The following is a 21,706-nucleotide window of genomic DNA, read 5'->3' as shown; positions in this document are numbered from 1 at the left end:
AAGAGTGAGTTAAGAAGCTTCTTCTGTCTCCAAGTTAATATTAAAGTGAAATTATAAGTATGCTAAAAATACAAATCACTAATATGTCATCACAAGTATTCAAAGATTTGTTCATTTATTTGAGCTGACTTAGTAAAACAAAGAACCACATGTGTTACACAGACAAGAATGTGATCCTGGAAAATCCTGCATCCACTGTGCATGAAGGAGAATCAGTGACTCTGCGCTGTAGACATCGGACTCAGACAGAAGAGAAGAACGCTGTCTTCTATAAAAACGGATCACTTATTGAGAGGGACACAAACCATCAGTCATCAATAATATCACCAAACACAGTTGAAATTACCATTCAGCCATTGAGGACGAAGAATCAGAACCAATAAAACTGAAAGTTGAATGTAAGTAGTTTTCAAACTAAAGTTTCAACATTCAGGGACATTTTGCCAGAAGGAGCTGCAGACATATAGCATTCCCAGAGTGAAGCAGAGAGATGATTTCTCTGCATTATCTTAGAGACACTGGACACAAAGAGAAGGCTGTGTCTAAATGGTCATTCATTCATAAAAGTTTGTTTAAACTTTAATCCATGGTTTATGTTAATGTTGCCAACAGCTTCAGTCGTTAAGTGTGAAACATAAGTATAGCTGCTAATGATTTCCATCAACAATTAGCCTAGTTGTTGCACCACCAAGAATGCTGGATTTTGTATTTCTCATTTCAATTATCTTTTAAACTGGACTTATTTACAGGTACATTAAGTACTGTTTTTACATCCATCCATCCTCAACCGCTTGTCCTGCGTACAGGGTCGCCAGTCCATCGCAGGGCCACACACAAACAAACAACCACTCACACTCACATCCGCACCTAAGGACAATTTAATTCAATTTAATCTAATTCATACACAAAACAAGCAGAAATATAAGTCTTTCATATTGTTCCTATCGGTTTCACAGATGAAGAAATTATCCTGGTGAGCCCTGTCCATCCTGTGACGGAGGGAGATTCTGTTACTCTTGGCTGCAAATTGAGGGCAGAAAAAATGCTTTCCAATGTCACATTCTACAAAAATGACAAACTCATCAAATAATGACAGAGAGGAGCTGAATATCTCTGCAGTCTCAAAGTCAGACGGAGGTTTCTACAAGTGTGAATACTCAGGAAATGTGTCACCACAGAGTTGGATGTCAGTAAAATGTGAGTATGATTAATACGTACTGTGTTCATTTTTTATGTGTGTTACAGTAAATCAGCAGATTTCTGTGGTATAGCTTCCTTCCACTAAGATTCAGTACACATTTTTGAAAATCGTCCTCTCCAAGTAAAGTAAATGAATCATTTTCAGTCAGATGTGGTTTATTTGTTGCAGTAAAGAGTCTGCAGCAATAACAGCACATCAAATCCAGAGTTATTATTCAGTGACCTTACACAGCCGAATGCTTCATAAGGCTCATTGTTTTTCCTTTATTTATCCACTATCCATGAAACACGACTGCAATGTAATCCTTAGCGGCAATTGCATACCTTCAACTTACACCCACTAAAGTCCTTGTTTTTTCTGAAGTATCTGACAACATTTTGAAAAACATCAGGCAGACATTGTTCGCCACATTTTACAGAAAACCAGGTCCTGATGATAAAAGTTAAAAATGAAAATATTCAGAAAACACAAATTAGCTATTGCCGATGTACCTGAAGTCTCTCCAAGTAAATGCAAAAGACTATTTCTTATAAATATACACATCTACATCTTTCTCAGTATAGTCTTCCTAGAATTAATCAAAAGAAAAAAAGGTAACCCGTTGGAGATACATAGACATGCACCAAATGTACCAAATGAAAGGTCTGCTCAAGCCGGATCGATTGATGACCCCCCCCCCATCACTGCGGGATGTTCCGTTCTCAGTCTACAGGCCTGTAAAGCATGAGTGTGCTTTTGGTGACAGGAATGTTGATGAATACTCACTGTTTTTATCAATATTTCAATGTTATGTTATTTGTAACTTGGATGTATGGACAGAAAAAATGTATTAAAAATTTCAACCAATAAAAGCAACATTTTAACAGTAAATATTGCCAAAATATGACCATTCGCCTGGTATATTTTGAATGAAAACTGTTGTATTTTAGTTTAATTTAATCAGATTTACAGTTACAATTGCATTCTAGGTGTATTAGAAGATATTCAGTTGCATTAAAAGCTTCCTTATGATGGTTTTGATGGTTTATTGCATTAAAATATAGCTTTTATTAAGGTAATTAATAGTTATTCTTTATTATTGCAGCGTCCAGCTCTCCAATTCCTCTGCTGCTGATCGTTGGGCTGGTTATTTGTATCTTCCTGTTTGTTCTCCTGTCATTGCTGCTGCTGTGTTGGTACAAAAAAAAGGACCTTTTCTTGTTTATTCTATATAAATACCTCTCTGCATATTAAAATCACTGAGGAATTCTGATGTCAAGATATGGATCAGTGATTCAGTTTTCAAAACAAAATCATGTAACGTAATAATTACGTCTTTCACAGATTCATGTTGTGACAGGTTGGTACAACACTCTCTTATCTCATCTTCAAATTAACGTAACGTAACAAACATTTTAACACATTAGTACTTAAATAACATGGTTTACTATATATTTCAGGCTCATCTAGTCTCAGAGAACCAATCAGAGCTCTGCTACAGTCCAAAATGTCAACCAAGATGAGCAGCAAGTATACTCCTCTCTTCTCCATGGTCAGTCTTCTAGCTAATCTTGTATTACTTTCAAAACTATTTCTGACACTCTTATGTCTTAAATTTATATCTAGATATTATATTTAGAACTATTAGAAACAACAGCATTTGTGGAAGAAATTTATAAATAAAGCTTGATGGAAAAATAAAAAATAGATGCAGCAGTGAAGACACAAAAAGGCACTGAAAACAGGCAGAGTTTGGCTCCACTAAGAGTCAATTATTCTTTTGCAAGACATGACAATGAGTTTGCACCAACCAGGTCTAAAAATGCACAACTGAAGCTGAGGTTGCTGCAGCCTGGTTTTATACCCTCTACTCGTACACTACATAACATGCATGCATAATAATTATATGAATATGCTGACTACATATAACATACAAATATATGTTGTCTAATAAATAAAATATACTGATTACAAAACATGTTGATGACCATCTCATTATAGAAAGGCAACTTATGGGCACATTTGTCATTATCTTAACTTTTGGCCTATGTGTACATAATATCCATGTTATATTGGAAACTGATTTATGACACACTTTTAACGTCAGTTTTCATTTATACACATGCAGCAGGTTTAACACTGTTACGGTAAATCATCATGGACATGAGGTTACTAAATTCACCTTTGATTTTGTTTTTCTTCTGACCTGTAGGTGATGTTTGTGTCTATGAAACAATCAGTGGCTCTGGAAACACTGGAAGTGGTAAAGTATAAACTCGGATTTATGCAGAGCAGTCCAGACTGATAAGATTTAATTGAGTGATTAAAATTAAAGAAAGTAAAAACTTTCAAATTTCAGGTGAACGGACAAATGTATACACAAATGCCACATCTGAGATTCAGCTCAAAGCTCTTGTAAAGAGAAGTAAGTACACAAAATTTTAAACATATTTTGGTCACATGAGCATAGGATGGCCAGTGATGTTGGGTGATAAGGTCTGGATAGCAGTCAGTGCTTTTTAAATCATCCCAAAGATACTGGATGAAACTGAGGTCAGTTCTTCCACACCACACTAGCTTGCTTTATGCAGGAGGACATTATCATGTTGACGTAGGAAAGGGCCTTCCCCAAGCTGCTGCCATAAAGCTGGAAGTAAAAGCACATTAAAATGTCATTGTATGCTACAGCCCTAGGCCAAACGTTCACATTGGTGTCCACATAGTTTGTGTGTAGCATAAATTATGTTATAGGTTAATATTTCAAGTACATATTTATCACTTGTATTTATTTTGATTTCCAGGTTGAGAAAATGAGAGAAGCAGGGACAACAACATGAAAAACAACATATTTAAACAGTGTTGACAGTATTTATAAAACTGATGCCATCCAAACATCATCAGATCATGTGAAAGACTTTCAACTGTAATATGTATAATATAGATTTAATTTCCTGTTGATTTCTGCTGAATTTGCCTTTTTATTTTTTTTGGCGTGTATTTTTATTGCAATAATTTAGTTATTCTGTAGGTGAGATGGCATATAGGTCTATATGTGTGTCTTTTCATGTCAGCATGGCTTTCGGCAGGGTGTTTTGTTGTCTAGAGTCGTTTCAAGCTTGCAGTTAAATGTGGTAGCATTTTTGGTAATGTCATTATCATTGTTTTATTTTGAGCCTGCAGATCTGGGCTTCATCACTTTGTACGTTCACCATTCATTGTGTGTGTGCACTTCAGTCATCTGTGCAGCTCACTTCATCTGCTGTTAACGAGACATGTCATTTATCTAGTAGTAGCAGCCTACATGCGGGGACAAACTGACACAATGTTTTTTACAAAAGAAAAAGAATTGGAAAATTGGAAAATGGAGACTTTTTTGTCAAAGACGTACATTGTGGTTACTCTTTACTCTATTTTTAGAATAAAAAAAAATATCAATAAAATATCAATAAAATATCGTTTTACATAAATTGATTGTGTAAGTGGTGAAATAATTTGAAACAGACAGTTTGTTTACAAACATCTACTGCTAGTCTTGGCAGGTGAGAGACACTTTAGATTGTAATTGTGGCCCTGCTTCCTTTATTTTGCTCTCTGTTAGTCTGCGACTTACTGAGCCCAAACACCTTTTTCCCTAAAAAGCACAGCATACATACAAACAGAAACAACATCATAAGTAATATATAAAACTAATTTTATTCCATGAATAGTGTTTTGGGGACGATACACTGGTCATAGAAGAAGAGGGGAGAGAAAGAAAGAGAGAGAGAGCTTCCTCACTTAATGCGCCAAGTATTCTGAAATGAGAAGTGATTACACATCTTAAAGAGGTCATATTGTGCTTTTTGGCTTTTCCCTCTCCTTTAAGTTACATATCTTTTTTGTGCATGTAACAGGTTTGCAAAGTGAAAAAGCCCAAAGTACACCCCAAAGGGAGTTCCCATCTCCCACAGAAAACTCAGCTTGTTTGTAGTCCAGCCGCTTCCCTTTCATCGCCTCATATAACACTCGCCAAGTGGCTACTCCGACACACCCTCAAAAACACCGATGGAAAAACACTGAGCTGCAGCACAAACCTCTCCGGGCTTCAAGGTATGCTTTCTCACATTTAGTGGGCGTTTCACAGGTGTTTTGGTGTTAAAAAGGTATGAAAATTTAGTGCGCTTGCGTAAACAGCAGGGTGTTCAGGGAACCACCGTTTCCGTTGAAAAAAATGTTTTGCTACGTTTTGTCTGCGCTGAACTCAGCCCAGCTTCTCATTGACCCGCCCTTCTCTGCTTCTGATTGGCTAGTAGCAGAGATGGGGACTCGAGTTAGAGACTCGGACTCGAGTTAGAGACTCGGACTCGAGTGCGACTTAAGTCGCACACACAGTGACTTCAGACTCGACTTGAGACTCGTCCTTAAAAGACTTCAGACTCGAATCGGACTCAAGGTGCGGGACTCGTGAACAATGTTAATTTTAGGAAACGTCTGATGAGCTTGCCATTATTCCCTCCCTCCGTTAATATAACCTGCCTACATTACATGGTTGTGCTCTGTAAGTTAAAAACAGGTTACAGCTTTATTGTTGACAATGTAACTTTACAGTTTTATTTAGTTAACTTTACACTGGGTTCGAGAGTCAACAGGGTTTGTTGTCTTACAGTAGTTTATAAGCTGTAATTAATAGTAGACGCATTGTACATTAGGCTACATGGTTGTGCTCTGTAAGTTAAAAACAGGTTACAAGTTTATTGTTGATTATGCAACGTCACAGTTTTATTTAGTTAACGTTACACTGGGTTTAAGAGTCTGGGGAGTGTTTTGACGTACAGTATTTAATAAGTCGTCAATAATTGCATTGCATATTAGCCTACATGTGCTCTGTAAATGAAAACAGGTTACAGTTACAGAATTACAGCTTACAGCTATGCAGTTTTATAAGCAACCTGGATTGAACGCAGCAGGTGATACAACATTCGTTATAACCATGAGAGACTTGACTTGGACTCTAGCTCAAAGACTTGTGAGCATCTCTGGCTAATGGTCCTTAACTAGGAACTGTGCATGTGCAACTCCCAATAAAGGTAATTTAGAGACAAGATGTATCACTCCATAGCTAAAACGAAGCCTTCAACACAGGGTGAAAAGAGGAGCTGCAGCAATGTGCAGTATGAAAAAACATATGGTGGTGAAAATTAAACCATGTAAACCTGTTCTGGTACAACCCCTAAATAAGATTTTGAACCTGACAATCAGCATAATACCACCTCTTTAATAAAGACTTAGCAAAACAGCTCTCTTGACCAGAGGAGTCAGGCATCATGTTTGTTTAAGTTTGAGGTACAGTCACATATCTGAAATCATATTTCTATCTGGCCACGTACAGTATGATCTTATACCTCCCACAGACCTTCTGCTGGTTTCAGGTAGACTTTGGGGGTAATTGTGTCTAAAATTATATGGAAATATGGAACAATATGGAAAATATTTTCTTTTTATGTTTGTCAGCTAAATAAAGGTTGAATTAACATATCACAGATTTTTGTTTTTATTGTCTTTTGGAAAAGATCCCAACTTTTCTGGAAAAGAAGGTTTGTATGTAATAAGTGCATCATACAATTCTGAACCTTTTTCTTAGCTGCAGTAGTTCGTAGCTGTAGTTCAAATGAGACGACATCCAGGTTACAGTTCAGTTCTAAGCCACTTACTGTATCACAGAAAGATTTTAAAGGGGAGAGAACGTCAATCATATTATTTGACAGTAATGTGGGAGAGCATGTGGAAATGTGACATGTTCCTGCTGCATCCTATTGCCTCTCTATGATTTCCACCCCATGATGTAAAACATGTTAAAATATCTTATAATTGTTTAGATTTCATTCAAAGAAATACATCTGATAGTTAACTGACCTACAAAAGTCCCTCAGCTGTACGAGCATCTCTCTGCCCCCTGGTTCAAAGTTTGTGGTCACATCTCAGCTCTGCAGTCCTTCACTCCCGGAAGCAATTTACTTTTTACTTTACTGGATCACCAAAAGTAGAGGGAAGATTATAAAACAAATTAAACTGGGTGTGTAAAGGAACTCATGCTAAAGCTATTAGGAACACTGGTGACAGGCAAATGCTGTTTATTGATGTAGAAATATGTCAACCAAACTTTTAAAGTACAAAACATAAAACATACATTGGAAAATGTGTGACAGAAAATGTTGTTACAAATGTGTAAAGCTTTTTCATGAAAAACTGAAAAGATGCTGAATTAAAGCCATGCTTTAAATTTTACACCCATTTATAACCCATTTAACCATCCATAAAATAAATAAAGACAGTGACTAATCCCAATATGCACATTATATTATCGCTGCATTTTTACCAGTAACTGTTCCTGGTTTGACTTCAGAATAAACTGTTTCATCCGCTGCTGCAGGACTTGAGCTTCCTATAAAAGGAGAGACAATCTATTTTGATACATTTGCCAGTTACACACCGGTTTACCATGATAATGTACTGATACATGTAGGCTATGTAAACTGTTTTCTTCAGCAATGTGTACATCCATAATGTAAAATAAACATACGAAACAAAACACTAGATAACACATGTTACAGGTTTGAATAGTATGTAAACAAAAAAAACAAATTTTATTACTTAAATTAAGCAATAGCTAGCATTGTAAAAAAATATTGAAACATATTTCTGTTGGATGGACACAGAACTCAAGGCCACTGTGTGAGAAGCCACTTTTCAGGTTTAATTTGTACAGCAGTTATAAACTGTTGATGCTGTGCGCCTGTAAAGCCCACTGAGACATTGTATGTACAAATAAACTTTGCTTAAAGGATTGGTTCACACTTTTTCAAGTGTGGCTTAAAACAATAGTCACATGCCCGTATGAACATTGAACATGTTTTGCTTGCTATAATCATCCCCCCTGTTCATACTGGCCATGAAGAGATCCCTTCCTAATGAGCTTTTAATGGAAGTGATGGGGGACAATAAAACATTTTTACAAGGAAGGAGGACCGTGGTTAATGTAGACATGATTTTTAAATGTACTATATCTGGTGGTACCAACTTAGTTGTGTAAGACATCTCTACATTTTTCAACAGCTGGTGAAATATTATGTCATAATTATTTAATCAAACATATCTGAAAACAACATACTTTAAACCAAAAAGCCTTAAAACTCTTATATATACAGTCTATGGGGTTACGATCTGACCATTGCTGCCTTCTAGTGGAAATCTTAAAATATTACACTGTGGCAGGCAGCAATAACAACATCTAAAGCTTTGTTGTACCTGTCTGAACCTGCAGCTGATCCTATCTTCACATCTGAATAAACAGGGCTCACCTCTGGTGCATTATCAGATGGATGCATGAAAAGACATTTCCTGGACTTAATTTAGGCACTGCTGGACACAAAAGCATCTCACCTAATTGACTGTAATTCTCACAACATAAAATAAAGTACTCACCCTTCTTAGCAATGTTTTTCAGCTCAATCAAAGAATATGTGACCTCGTTGGATTCATCTGAAATACATATATTGTTTAAAGTTCAGGGGTTGTCCATCATTTATATTTACCTTAAAAGGGCTATATGTAAGTTTTTGATTTTAATAAATCCGGAGAAACCCGGAAGGGAAGAGTAGAGGACGGCAGCTGCACCAAAGACGGCAAGCTAGAGAGACGCGGTGGTCACCACGCACGACGTGAGGCGGAGAGTCGACGGAGACGAGAAAGGGACTGAGGTGAACGTCGGAAGCGAGTCAACCACACTGCCGAGCAACCCTTTGGCTAGACGCAGCGGCCCGGAGCCAAGACGAGACGCCTCGGAGTAACTGGAGTGAGGAGTGGCCTGTGGGGGAGGACGACATCAGAGACACGAGGAGGGGTCGGAATTCGTTCGCCCTCCTTCCCTGTAAGTAACTCTCCCACGCCTCTCTGCTTGCGACTATTATGTTTTGCTTACATTTTTGATGTAGCTGTTTACTTGCATGCACATTTGTTTGAAGTTTTATATATGACTAACTAACCCTAGCGGAACTATTGTGGGGAACTTTGTGACTGCCAAGCATCCTGTCACCTAGGTTACTGCTGACCACTACTGAGAGCAGAGGAAGGGAGTTGGCGGGCTGACGACTGGAAACTGGGATTTTAAAGACTGGTCTGAGCCTCCTGTTTCGGTGCAGCCCGTTCCCCAGCAGAACCTAACCCAGATTAAGTTTTAATTGTTTCTTTTAACTAGCCGACCTGCCAGCGAACAGCCGCGTGGCGGCCACATAAGAACAAAGTGAACATTAGTAAAGCTGGAGAAACAAAGTCGTATTAGCTCGCGGGCTAACACCGGTCACCAGTTGCTAATGTTATCCGGTGCAAAGTTGTATCCCTTTCTAACATTAATTCACAGACTAAAGTGACCCACGTTATCCTGTGTACCACTGTTTATTTAGCCTGCAAGAAATTTAACGGCAAAAAGCAAATGTGGAGCGATTTGTTCACTATCCTATAGTGACGCAGCCAGCTAACGCTACATTAGCTCAGACCTGCCGAAGTTTGCTTTTACGATTGCCTTTTACTTATACTCAGGTACACAGCTTCTCCACCTCTCAGTCGCTGTAACTAACATGATCCACATAATACAACCCAGAGGAAGAGCCATCCACTAACACTACAGTAAATTTACTTACTGCGGTCTTGTAAAGTGTGACAGTCTCGTTATAATATTCAGCTCCTCACTAATCGTTTCGTTATCAATGCATTTAGCTGTGCTGACATTGCTGAGCCTCCGGTGAAAGATACACGGATAATAAAGATGGTTACTGAAAGCAGCAGGAGAGCTAATGTTAATGATGTAGCACATCGGCTAAATGCAGTACCATGAGCATGGATTAGTTCAACCTGCAGCTGATAAACTTGTATTGTTTTTTGGGTATTGTCTTTACACTTGTTAAAGCACTTTGTAACTTGTGTTTGAAAAGTGCTCTAAAAAAAACTATTACAGTAATGTTGATGTAGTGAACAGCCATTGTGGATTTGATCATTTTATATCAAATAAATTTGGAGATCCCAAATTCTTTGTCTGGGCAGAGAAGGACTGGCGACCTTACCAAGGTGTACCCTGCCTTTTGCCCGATGCCAGCTGGGATTGGCTCCAGCCCCCCACGACCCTGTACGCAGGATAAGCAGTAGACGATGGATGGAACCAGTGTCCCCCATGAGGACAAACTAAGCATTACATGCCATCGTTCTGAAATGCCGCTTCTGCTGTGTAATTGTATTACTCTGTACTTATTTGTTCGTAATCTGATGCCATGTTCGTGTACCCTGCTTATATTCTCTAAGTAAGAATGTGTAACAGCCAATATTATCCAGGAAATATTGAGTTAAGTCTCTTTCATTCTGAAATCCTGAAAATGTGTTTAACTGGTAACCACTCTAATATTACAACGATTAAGTAACTTTCCTTTTTATCAAATGCTTAAAACTAAGAACGGTATAACTGTTTGACATTAAAGGTTTGATTGTGGGAAGATATTTGATTAAAATACGTGCATATAGTCTTTAGGACCATATTAAAAAAATATATATATATAAATATACCAAAGCCTCCTCCTGAGACCGGAAGCCAAACCCCCTGGGGACACGCCCCAAGGAGCCAGACCAACAAAACAGCAGAGCTCTTTGTCGCTCGCACTCTTCTCTTGTACTTTGGCTCTCCAGCAGTTCTTGGCACGCGCTCAGCGTGCTCCTGTTTCCTAGCAACCTAAGGGCCCAGCGCTGCGCGGTGATTTCTAAAGCTCTCTTTGTCTTCCACCAAACTTTTGTTGAATTTATCTTTTTCTTTTGTTTGTAAAGTCATCTTATTTTCTTTTTGTTGAAGTTATCAGAGCGTTAAGTCACGCAATTTTAATTCAAGAACGACCAAGTTCTTTTAAGCTTTATTTCATCGAGTTAACTCACCCCCCTCCAGGACAACAGAGTCGGGAGGCCAGCCACGTGAATAATAACAAAGCACAATCAAACCGACAACCCGAGCCAAGATTAAAAGCATACCACTTCAAACCAAGCCAAATGAGGACGGATCTCCGGAGCAATTCCCTGGCAGAGAAAGCGTCCGGCCGACGGCTTGTTAAGCCGCCCTAACCAAGAGCACACTCCTTTGATATGAGATTGACTGATTTTATAGAAATGATTAAACAATTACTACTAACTTGTGTAATTATTAAACCCCTAATGTTACCTAGGGAGTCCGGAGACCCTAGGCGAACTGAATCTCCAGTGGTGCCCTAACGAGGATTTATGAATATTAATATTTCTGAAATATTAACATTCATAATTTGTATTAAAATCGTACGTAGACATGCTACATTGCAGTAGGGGTTTACCTGAGTTTCCAGCATGTTGTGTGAAGCAGTCTCTCTGCCTGTCTATAGCCGCTGTCACTCTGCCTCTTTTCCGGGAGGACTGTGCCGATAAGCGGCTCGCTGCGCTGAATGAAGTAACGTTATGGAGTCGGTGTTGATCTGTCTCTGAGACGGGAACGTTGAAGTAACAGAGTCTGAACATGTCTGTGTGAAAAGCCACAGCCTGCATGCTGGTGTTCCTGCGTTTATTGCAGGATTTCTGTATGAAAGTGGTAGGGTTTCGGGATTCTGCTCGCTCATGAGTTCAAGTGAGCATGCGTACGAGCACACGCCTGGTTGCAAACTTAAAACCGCACCGCTAGTGGCCATTGGAAACTCCATAATGCCCCTTTAAGTCATCTTATTCTAGTATTTCTAACTGCTCCGTGTTAAACAAAAAGTATATACTGTACCATTTTCAGTTTCTTCAGGGCCTTTGATTGATTCATAGAGACGAGCATCATCTAAAGAGCAGAGAAAATAAAGCTAATGTCATATTAATCAGTGTTTCAATTACATTATATGAATTTCATTATATTCTAAAACAGATAACGTGAAATGTAAACGTTAACTTTAATGTTAATGATTAGTTTGGATTAAGTCTGACCATGGAGAGGAGAAGAGTATTTTTTGTGTTGAGTTTCATCCTGGTTGATCATGTGATCTGTAGCAGAGCTCTGATTGGTGCTCTGAGACCTGCTGGACCCAAAAACACACAGTAAATACTGCAAATTTAATAAGGAACATGTGATGTACTGTTGTTATATTCAGGCAGAGAGGAGAGTGTTGTACCAACCTGATAAAGCATGAATCTGTAAAAAAAAAAAAAAGACATTTGCTGTTACATGGTTTTATTACAGTGCAGGTAATGACATCAGACTACATCTGTGAGTTTGACTAATCAGTGTGAAATCAATCTAATATCAGAAGGAGAAGAACTGACCTTTTGACTTTCTGCAGCGATGCAGAAACAGCAGCAGGAGAATAATCAGTAGAACTCCACAAACCAGCCCAACAATCAACAACACAGGAAATGGAGAGCTTTCAGGCGCTGCCATGATAAATAATCTATATTAATATTAATTATATGACACTTTTCTCAAATGCTTTACAAAAACAGAGTTATGGTCACATCAAGCCTCACAAACGCTGACTCTCATCCAGGGCAGAGAAGATCGATAGAACAATATATAACAACCTAAACATATCACATACACAGATACATCTACAGCACATACACACAAATACAAATACACAAACTAATAGGTTCAATCAGGTGAAACGAAGCTAAATTACTTTTCCATCTCAGACTGCGACACAGCTTAGAAAATGCTGTAGAAACTGTTTTAATCACACTCACATTTTACTGACATCCAGCTCTCTGGTGATGATCGACTCAGCTGACCTTGTGGTGAATATTTTCCTTCACATTTATAAAAGCCTTCATCTGACTTTGACACTGCAGGGATAGTCAGCTCCTTTCTGGTATCATTTTGGATAAGTTTTCCATTTTTAAAGAAATACACAATAGAAAGAAAATTTTTTGTGTTCATCTGGCAGCCAAGAGTAACCGAATCTCCCTCAGCCACAGGACGGACAGGGCTCACCAGGATCAAATCACTGCCTGTAGAAAGAATACAAGAATATGAGATCAGCTGGTGCTGGTTGAACAAGCTGATACACAAAGATGAAACAACATTTTAGATTGTTCACTAAATTTTACAGATGCGTACAGTAGCTGAACAAATAACTGACATTTGGCTTGTGTGTGTAAAACTTTAATGTGTCTTACTGTAAATGTTCTTTCTATCTTTTTATTATGTGTAGCCTACTGCAGGTTTCTAAAAATCAACCAGCATAACTATTACAGTTTGTTTCACCTTCAGTCAGTGACATAATCATTTCAGTACAAATTACCTTAAACCAGAATTTTTCTTTGTTATAGGTGATATGAGGTTTTAAAGACATTAAAATGTTGACTGTTTGGCAAATTACATAAAGTAAAAGCAGCCAACCTTCAAACAAAAAGAAACCATTATTCAAAACTACTGAATCATGACTCCACAGGATATAGAACAAATTACTTTGGTTAATGTTGGTCACCTACAAAAGATAATAAAAATGTGATGAAAACTCACTCTGTCTAGTGATGTTGACTGCATTGCTGAACTGTCCTGTTTCAGACTCACACCAGAACACTCCATCTGTGTACTGTGGTCTATTGGTGTTGCATGTGGATCCAGTCATTGTCCCCCAGGAAGAACAGTGTGTCAGGCTGCCAAATTTAGAAAACCTCCTCACTCTCCACTTAGTAGAGTTTCCTTCACAGCTCAGTGACACGGGCTCTTCGGTGAAGTGCTGCACTCTGTCAGGACTCACTGTGAGAGACGCTGCTGGATGAAAATCTGAAAACCAACATGTAATAAGGAGACAAACAAAGCATATAAAATTAAGATAGAAGACCATAAAACAAACAATCATATTATTGTGTTTTTAATCTTATTATTTGTTGGTGGATAGAAACAAAAGATCACACCCATAGAGATTTTTAATGAGATTAAAAACACATCAATGGAAATAAACCTATTCATTCGGGATTGTATCATTTTCATGGTTGAGGCTTAAATGGTGCTGAATTCTGCAACAGTGTAACACAGTGCGCATTTATTCATTTAGTGCAGGGGGGATGTGATACGTGTCTGCAAATGTCAGAAGCTGTAGTTCACAGAAGGTGAATAATGCAAAGGTGCATAAATTGCATTACTGCATTCTGAGTGAATAATATCCCAACAGAAGAAGACAAGAAGATAAAAATCCAGCCGGCATACAATGCATTTCAGAGAGAATTGATGGATGTGTAAGTACCACAGGGTACCTACCAGGTTATGTAGAGGTGGCAATACCAAAATTCACACATCCTCCATGACAAATAAAAGACATTTTTATTTAAATGCATTTATATGTGAATGCATTTGTTATTTTCCAGAGCTGGGCATTGATGACATGTGTTCGTATTAAACATCTGTCTTAGATAAAACTAATAACTGAATTAAACACAGAAGGAAAATCAGTCATGAGACAAAATACAGCTGAACAACTGAAATTAAAACCTTTTCAAAAAGCTTTTATGGTATCTAATTAAACTTGAAGTTAGGATTTCCGAAGTCAAAGGGGTCTGGAGATTCACTTATGTTAAAATTCAGTCCAACAGAAGAATCAAAAAACACTGTTCTGATTTAGAGAACATTTGAAATGATGCTGGTATGTTGGGAATTGTTATAGGGTCAGCTAGGTACATTTCTTCAGTTGTGCGAACACAGAAAAGTCAAAACAAACTGACCTCCAGACCAGACAAACTTTGGTTCACTGTAATAAGTGTAATACACTGGATCTCCTCTTCCAGCTCTGCACTTATATCCTGCTGTGTGTGTCTGTCCATAAACGATGTAGGAATCCTGTTCAGTCCCGTTGCTGCTGCCAGGTAGCAGCTCTTGGTCGTTGTAGTAGTCTGATAGTTTGGGAACAGCCTTAAACCAGAAGAACCTCCATCCTGCAGATGGATCTTTAACTCTGCAGCTCAGAGTTACTGAGGCTCCAGGACTCAGCCAGGATGGAGACACAGTGAGGACAGACTGGGGTCTATCTGTTGGAGAGGGATTTAAAAAAACAAACATGTTATGGTGGTGGATTACCCGCTTGTCTTAAAACATGTGACCAATATAACATTTTTTTTTTTACATTCTGCAAACTTACGAAATATGGCTTACTGTCAGATAGTGTCAATGTGAAAGCATCACTCCACTCTGTTGAAGACTTCCCACTTGTCATTCTGCCCAGACACCTGTACTCTCCACTGTGTGATGATGAAGCAGATCTGATGATAAAATCATTTGCTTTTTGAGGTTTGTCTGAGCTGGATGTTTTCCATTCATACTCCCACTCAGTGTCTCCTCCGTTCTCAATATCACATCTCAGAGTGATCGTCTCTCCTGAGTATATTTCAGGCCAGTTGGGTTGCAGAGTCACAACAGCCCTGTTTGTGACTGTGAAGCCACCAGTATTCAAATAACAAAAGGTAAAATGTTTTTTAGCCTTAATCTCAATTAGCAATAATATTATAATGTTATATAATATATATATAATGTTATATATACAATAATGTTACCGTATATACATTTATTGTTTCATTAGTAATTGTGTATTTTGAACTATAATTCTAAATGTCAGTTTTTTTAGTACCGACTGCATCACTGTCCTCTGTGTAGTAAACTGGGTCTCCTCTTCCTCCTCTGCACCAGTAGAGTCCTCCCTGTGAGACACTGATTTGTCCATCTGAGATGAAGACAGCATCTTGTGTGTTCAGGGGTTCAGAGGTTTTCTCTCCTCTGTACCAGAAGTATTTCCAACCAGATGACAGGTTCACAGAGCAGCTCAGGGTCACATTGCCCCCTGCTGGAAAGTCTCTCCTGTCAGCTCCCTGTTCAGCCTTTGGTCTCTGTGCTGTTAGATTTAGAACAAAGACATAAAAACAGTACTTAATGTCCCTGTGAATAAATCCAGTTTAAAATATAATTAAAAGGAGAAATACATAATCCAGCATTCTTGGTGGTGCAACAACTAATTATAGAAAATAATACAGATGGACAGATTATAATAATACAGATTGTATATAATATTAAAATATAAACAGATGGAAATCATTAGCAGTTATTCTTATGTTTCACACTTATTAACGACTGAAGCTGTTGGCCACATTAACATAAATCATGGATTAAAGTTTAAACACACTTTTATAAATGAATGACCATTTAGACACAGCTTTCTCTTTGTGTCCAGTGTCTCTAAGATCATCTCTCTGCTTCACTCTGGGAATGCTACATGTCTGCAGCTCCTTCGGGTAAAATGTCCCTGAACGTTGAGACTTTAGTTTGAAAACTACTTACGTTCAATTTTCAGTTTTATTGGTTCTGATTCTTCGTCCTCATCAAATTTACACATGTAAGAGCTCCCGTCTGACAGTAGCTGAATGGTCATTTCAACTGTGTTTGGTGATATTATTGATGACTGATGGTTTGTGTCCCTCTCAATAAATGATCCGTTTTTATAGAAGACAGCGTTCTTCTCTTCAGAGTCACTGATTCTCCTTCAGTGGATGCAGGATTTTCCAGGATCACATTCTTGTCTTAGTAACACATGTGGTTCTTTATTTTACTAAGTCAGCTCAAATAAATGAACAAATCTTTGAATACAAGTTATGACATATTAGTGATGTGTATTTTTAGCATACTTATAATTTCACTTTAACATTAACTTGGAGACAGAAGAAGTTTCTTAACTCACTATTACTGTAAGTAATGAATAAATAAATTCCCCCCTCTCTTGAAGGAGGCTACACACTCAGCAGCCCTGTTTAATACATTACTGTTATCACTTATAAACACTAAAAAGGGCTAATTTCTAAAATGTGTTTGTTAGCTTTACAAAAAGAATAGAAATAGTTAGTTGGTAAATCCTTATGATCATTATGCAAATCTTTTGATGTGAACAGCTGAACCCAGCCCATCTTTCTTGTTCTGCTTTTAGTTGTCATAATTATGTGATAACACGATTACACAGTTCTACAGCTGCATAAACAGCTTTAGTGGAGCTGGTCAAACTTTAAGGTTTATGAATCTTAAACTAGTTTTTACATTAGATTGAACTCCAACAACATTTATAAATAATTGCTTTTAGGGAACTTGGTAAAACATTGATGACTTACCTGATACAGTTAGATAGACTTTGTTACTTTCCTTTATCAAATATGTTGAGACCTTGTGATGACCAAAGCACTGGTATTCACCACTGTGGTCTGTATCTAGTGGTTGTAATGTGTAGTTCTTATTTGTGTTGTTGTGGAGACATTCTCGACCATCCTTGTTCATTCTGTAATACCAGTCAGTGTCTTTTCCTTCCCTCATGTCACATATGAAGGTCACAGACTCTCCAGTAAATAAAGTGGACCAGTTTGGCTCAATGATCAGCAGAGAATCTAGAAACCAACACAAGATACAGTGAAATGAGAAATACACTGACAGACAGAAAAAGGATGCGTTCAAAGAGTGATACAGACTCATCTCGATGAATATAATAATAAATAAAGAAACTTGTATTATTACCTTGAGCATGTCCACAGTAGAGAAGGATAGTCAGCACTACAACAGAGTTTGAAAATTCATCAAAATGACAGAAACTATCAAAGATACATTAAACAGTTATAAGATGGTCACTATGAATCAGAGAAAGTCAGTGATACTCACAGAAAAACCCCAGCACGCAAATTAAAATGTTTCCCATCCTCAGATCAGCACTGACACTCTGAGAAATCCTTCTACTGTGTCTGAAGAGAAACCAGTAACAGAAGATACATTTCACATAATATTCAACCGGAAGTTTTTTCCGACTTCTTCTTCTTGTGAGTTTAGAGCCTTCCTTCCTTCCCTTTTACTAAAATATCACACAATTAGACTGGGTTTGTTCGCACAATATTTTTTGGCACTTACAAAGGACATAAGACTATTGAATTTAATTACATCATCTCATACTCAACACATCTCAACCCATAAACCTGTGAGACTTTATGTTCTGTTTAGTTGTTTATCCATCCATCCATCCATCCATCCATCGTCAACCGCTTATCCTGCGTACAGGGTTGCGGGGGGCTGGAGACAATCCCAGCTGACATCGGGCGAAAGGCGGGGTACACCCTGGACAGGTTGCCTAAGAACACCTAAGGACAATTTAGAGTCACCAATCAACCTAGGCCACATGTCTTTGGACGGAGGGAGGAAGCTGGAGCACCTGGAGAGAACCCACAGAGACACGGGGAGAACATGCAAACTCCACACAGAAAGGCCTAGAACGACCAAGGTTTGAACCCACGACCGACTTGCTGTGAGGCGACAGTGCTAACCACTGCAACACCGCGCCACCCACTGTAAAATGACAAAGAAGAAAAACACTGGATGTCGACATTGCTAGTCCTTAGAAAGAGGACATGTTGACTTTGAAGGTCCAGAGTCTCTGGACTTTGTTTATGTTACTCTTGATTGGACTATAACTCAGGGATTTGAGACACCTGTCCTATGTACATCCTACATACAGTTTGCCACCAAGTATCACAAATTGGCCTCAAGGGACTTTAAAATCTGTCCAGCACACGACATCCTCTACCCTTAGACCCTCAATCCAGGATTATCAGGATAATGCTTTAAACCAGTAGGTTGGAGTGCATTTAATTGTGGCCAGAGAAAGCTCTGCATTTCAAATACAAGAATAACTGTCTAAAGGCCTTGATGTTTAAAAGCAACAACTAGTTCACAATGAATCGTTAGAGCCTGTTTGAAGCCATGAACAAACAGTGGCAGACATTTTCTGTTGGCTTTGCTTGCTTCTCATAAACTTCTTATGTTTGGTAGAATCATTAGCATTAGCAGGTAAATGTAGTGTTCTTCTGGATCACTGTAAAATCTCTTCCTCTTAAAACACAAACACAATGTTCCTTCTCTTGGTCAGTCGAATGTGATACATGACTGATGTGAGGATCAAACCTGTGACATCTTTCATATTATATTACAATGTGATACATGGTAGACGAGCCTGGAATATAACCAGTTCTTAACTTGTTTAAATTCTGGCGGATATAGTATGTAAATTGACATGGTAGAATATAATGTACTGCTCAAGAAAAATGATGAATACTATTGGGAGGTCGTATGATGTGTGAGGCAACACAGAGACATTTCAATTTCCTTCCTGACACTGAACATAGAAAGGTTGCATATAACTGCTATTTCATTGAGGCTCAGGAATCCTTGAAGCTATTGTACAGGCTGCTGCATGAAATGGTTACAGTCAATGGTTTTAATTATTTATATAAAAAAAAAACTTTCTAGATTTAATAAAGAGAGAATTAGAAGAGAATAATATAATTAAAATGCCTACCTGTAATTCATGAGTTTCCTCACTGGCAAAGGTTTATCTGAAAATGTGTTAATTTTCATCTTAAATCAAAAAGTTAAAGTGCAGTACTGTAGAGAAAGTATCCCATCACCCCAGCACAGAAGCTTTACATGTCCTCGCCTTATGGTGAAATCCTGATTTTAAGTTTGGTCTTAATTTCACCCACAGGAAGAGACAGAGCTTGAGAAATAGTCTCATGAACAGAAGTGAGCGTGAGAGCCAAAGCCCTGCCCCCTCTCCCAGCTAGCATCTGTTGCATTAGTTGCAGCTGTGAGTATTTGTGTTTTATGTTAAAAAAATACAGTTAAATTTTTTTAGAATCAGTTTTTTTTTTAAATATACAATCATTTCTGGTGGTGACTGTTAAAAAAAAAAAAGAGAGAAAGTTGAAGACCACAATCGATTTCCAAATCTAAAACAGAGGAAGCGTAGAAAAAATCCCTAAAACTTCAAGAAATTTAGTGGCAGAACATGCTGTTTATGAAGAGACAAACCTAACAAGATTTTAAACTCCTTTTATATTAATGTAAGGATGTGAACATTCCTCCTGTGATCTCCGCTGTTGCCTCTTTGTATTGTCCAGCGCATGATTTACATATATGTCAGCATCACACTCGAAAGTATCTTCATGATGAGATGCCATGAGGTTTGTGTTTATTTTTTCAGATTTTATCTTATCTCTGAGATTTCTGCCTCACCCTGATACAAAAGAGATTAATTTAATTTAAATGAATATATTCCAACAGCAACATTTCTTTTCAAAGCAAATGTCTAAGTTACTCTGAATAATCCACAGATCAGTGAACAGTTTTGACTGTAACAAGTCCCTTAAAACCAACATCAAGTTCACTTCATGGCTTTTGCCAAGCTTTAGTGTCAGAAGAGAGCTTCTATCAAGTCTGGCTGTCCAATCAAAAAAGCAATTTAAAACACAACAGACAGTTTACTGCTGGAAAAAAAAGGTTTATTCACACGCTACATAAAATGATTAAATATTTTACCTGTTATAAATAACTAATAATTGCCTTTCAATGCATTTTAAAGGCAGAGGAAAATGTGTACATGTTACAATATATTTAGTTTGAGAGCAGATCATTACATATTGTATATTCAACTAATTGCTGACGTCCATCCTGGATCTTTCTCATCCATCACTGAAAAAGATGCTGACTGTTACAACCCAGCTCGTTAGGGTAGGGCAGTAACAAGGTATTTGGGTTAAATTAAGGTGGTAAGGACAACTGAATTCAGGTTGAGTCAAAGTTTAATTAAATGAGTGGTCTTCAAAAAAAAAAAACACAACAAAAGGAGGCTATGTAGGTACTGACAATAAAACACTTAACAAAAGGAGGTCAGTACCTACATGCTGTACAGGAATGTAGTGTAACCAAACAAACAATCTTCCCCCTTAAAGGGTGCCTCTTACATTCTGTAGCTCACAAAGGTTTTTACTGACAAGAGTCACTTAAGCCGGCAACCAACCAACAAACAGATCAGATTTAAACACTCAAGACATTCACAGGGGTACACAACCAACAACAAGGCGAACTGATCACTGGCTCACAGTCGCCTCGAACTGCAGGAACACAAACTATTTGTAGGCCAGCTGGTGTTGATTGGTGAGTTCTGGTTGGCAGGTTCGGTAGGATCTTCAGCCACACCAATCAGACGTCAGCAAACAGCAACCAGGGAGTGGGTGGTTCCAGGTCCAGGGGAACCAATCCTCGACAGGTGCTTGCCGTGGGGATTTGCATACAGCTCAGAGAACTCCAAAACACAACTACTCTAAGGCAGCCAGCGGCGGCCGTAACACTGACATTAAAGCTGCACTATCACCTGAGTACTAAAGCTCAAATATACTTTAGCAAACTGCTACCTGCTGCAGCTTTTTGGAACAGCTTGCTTTCAAAGTTTAAAACAACGACGAAAAATGAAAAATAATAATAATGCAGTGCATAAATGGGAATAAAACACATGATAATCCATATGACTTTATTCTTTTATAAAAAAAAATCTGCTAATAAATTGATTGTACATAATGTCAACCAAAACAATATTTGGGATGCCCTTTATTATTATATCTATTCCATATTTATATATTTCTACATTTATTTATGTCAGCTGTATGTTGGGG

General features: G+C 38.0%; 1 protein-coding gene across 3 annotated transcripts; it reads right to left on the bottom strand.

The window, feature by feature from the left end:
• Positions 1 to 7,421: 7,421 nt before the first annotated feature.
• Positions 7,422 to 19,702, bottom strand: LOC123979786 (Fc receptor-like protein 5). Of its 3 annotated transcripts, none has more exons than XM_046063858.1 (15): positions 19,555 to 19,702; positions 17,871 to 17,950; positions 17,730 to 17,765; positions 17,333 to 17,602; positions 15,811 to 16,071; positions 15,339 to 15,614; positions 14,912 to 15,214; positions 13,710 to 13,976; positions 12,932 to 13,195; positions 12,515 to 12,622; positions 12,368 to 12,383; positions 12,179 to 12,270; positions 11,985 to 12,035; positions 8,642 to 8,698; positions 7,422 to 7,601 (listed from the first exon to the last, which is right to left on the bottom strand). In XM_046063858.1, the coding sequence occupies exons 1-15, from the start codon at positions 19,611 to 19,613 to the stop codon at positions 7,513 to 7,515; spliced, it is 2,229 nt and encodes a 742-aa protein (XP_045919814.1). In that variant the 5' UTR covers positions 19,614 to 19,702; the 3' UTR covers positions 7,422 to 7,512. The 3 variants fall into 3 exon arrangements, with proteins under 3 accessions (XP_045919814.1, XP_045919815.1, XP_045919816.1); XM_046063859.1 differs by having other exon boundaries at positions 12,179 to 12,267; XM_046063860.1 differs by lacking the exon at positions 19,555 to 19,702 and adding an exon at positions 18,179 to 18,287.
• Positions 19,703 to 21,706: the final 2,004 nt, after the last annotated feature.

This window comes from Micropterus dolomieu, linkage group LG12 (genome assembly GCF_021292245.1).
Source record: "Micropterus dolomieu isolate WLL.071019.BEF.003 ecotype Adirondacks linkage group LG12, ASM2129224v1, whole genome shotgun sequence".
Taxonomy (NCBI): Eukaryota; Metazoa; Chordata; class Actinopteri; order Centrarchiformes; family Centrarchidae; genus Micropterus; species Micropterus dolomieu.
The sequence above is the reverse complement of the archived record's forward strand: the minus strand, read 5'-3'. Positions and strand labels throughout refer to the sequence as shown.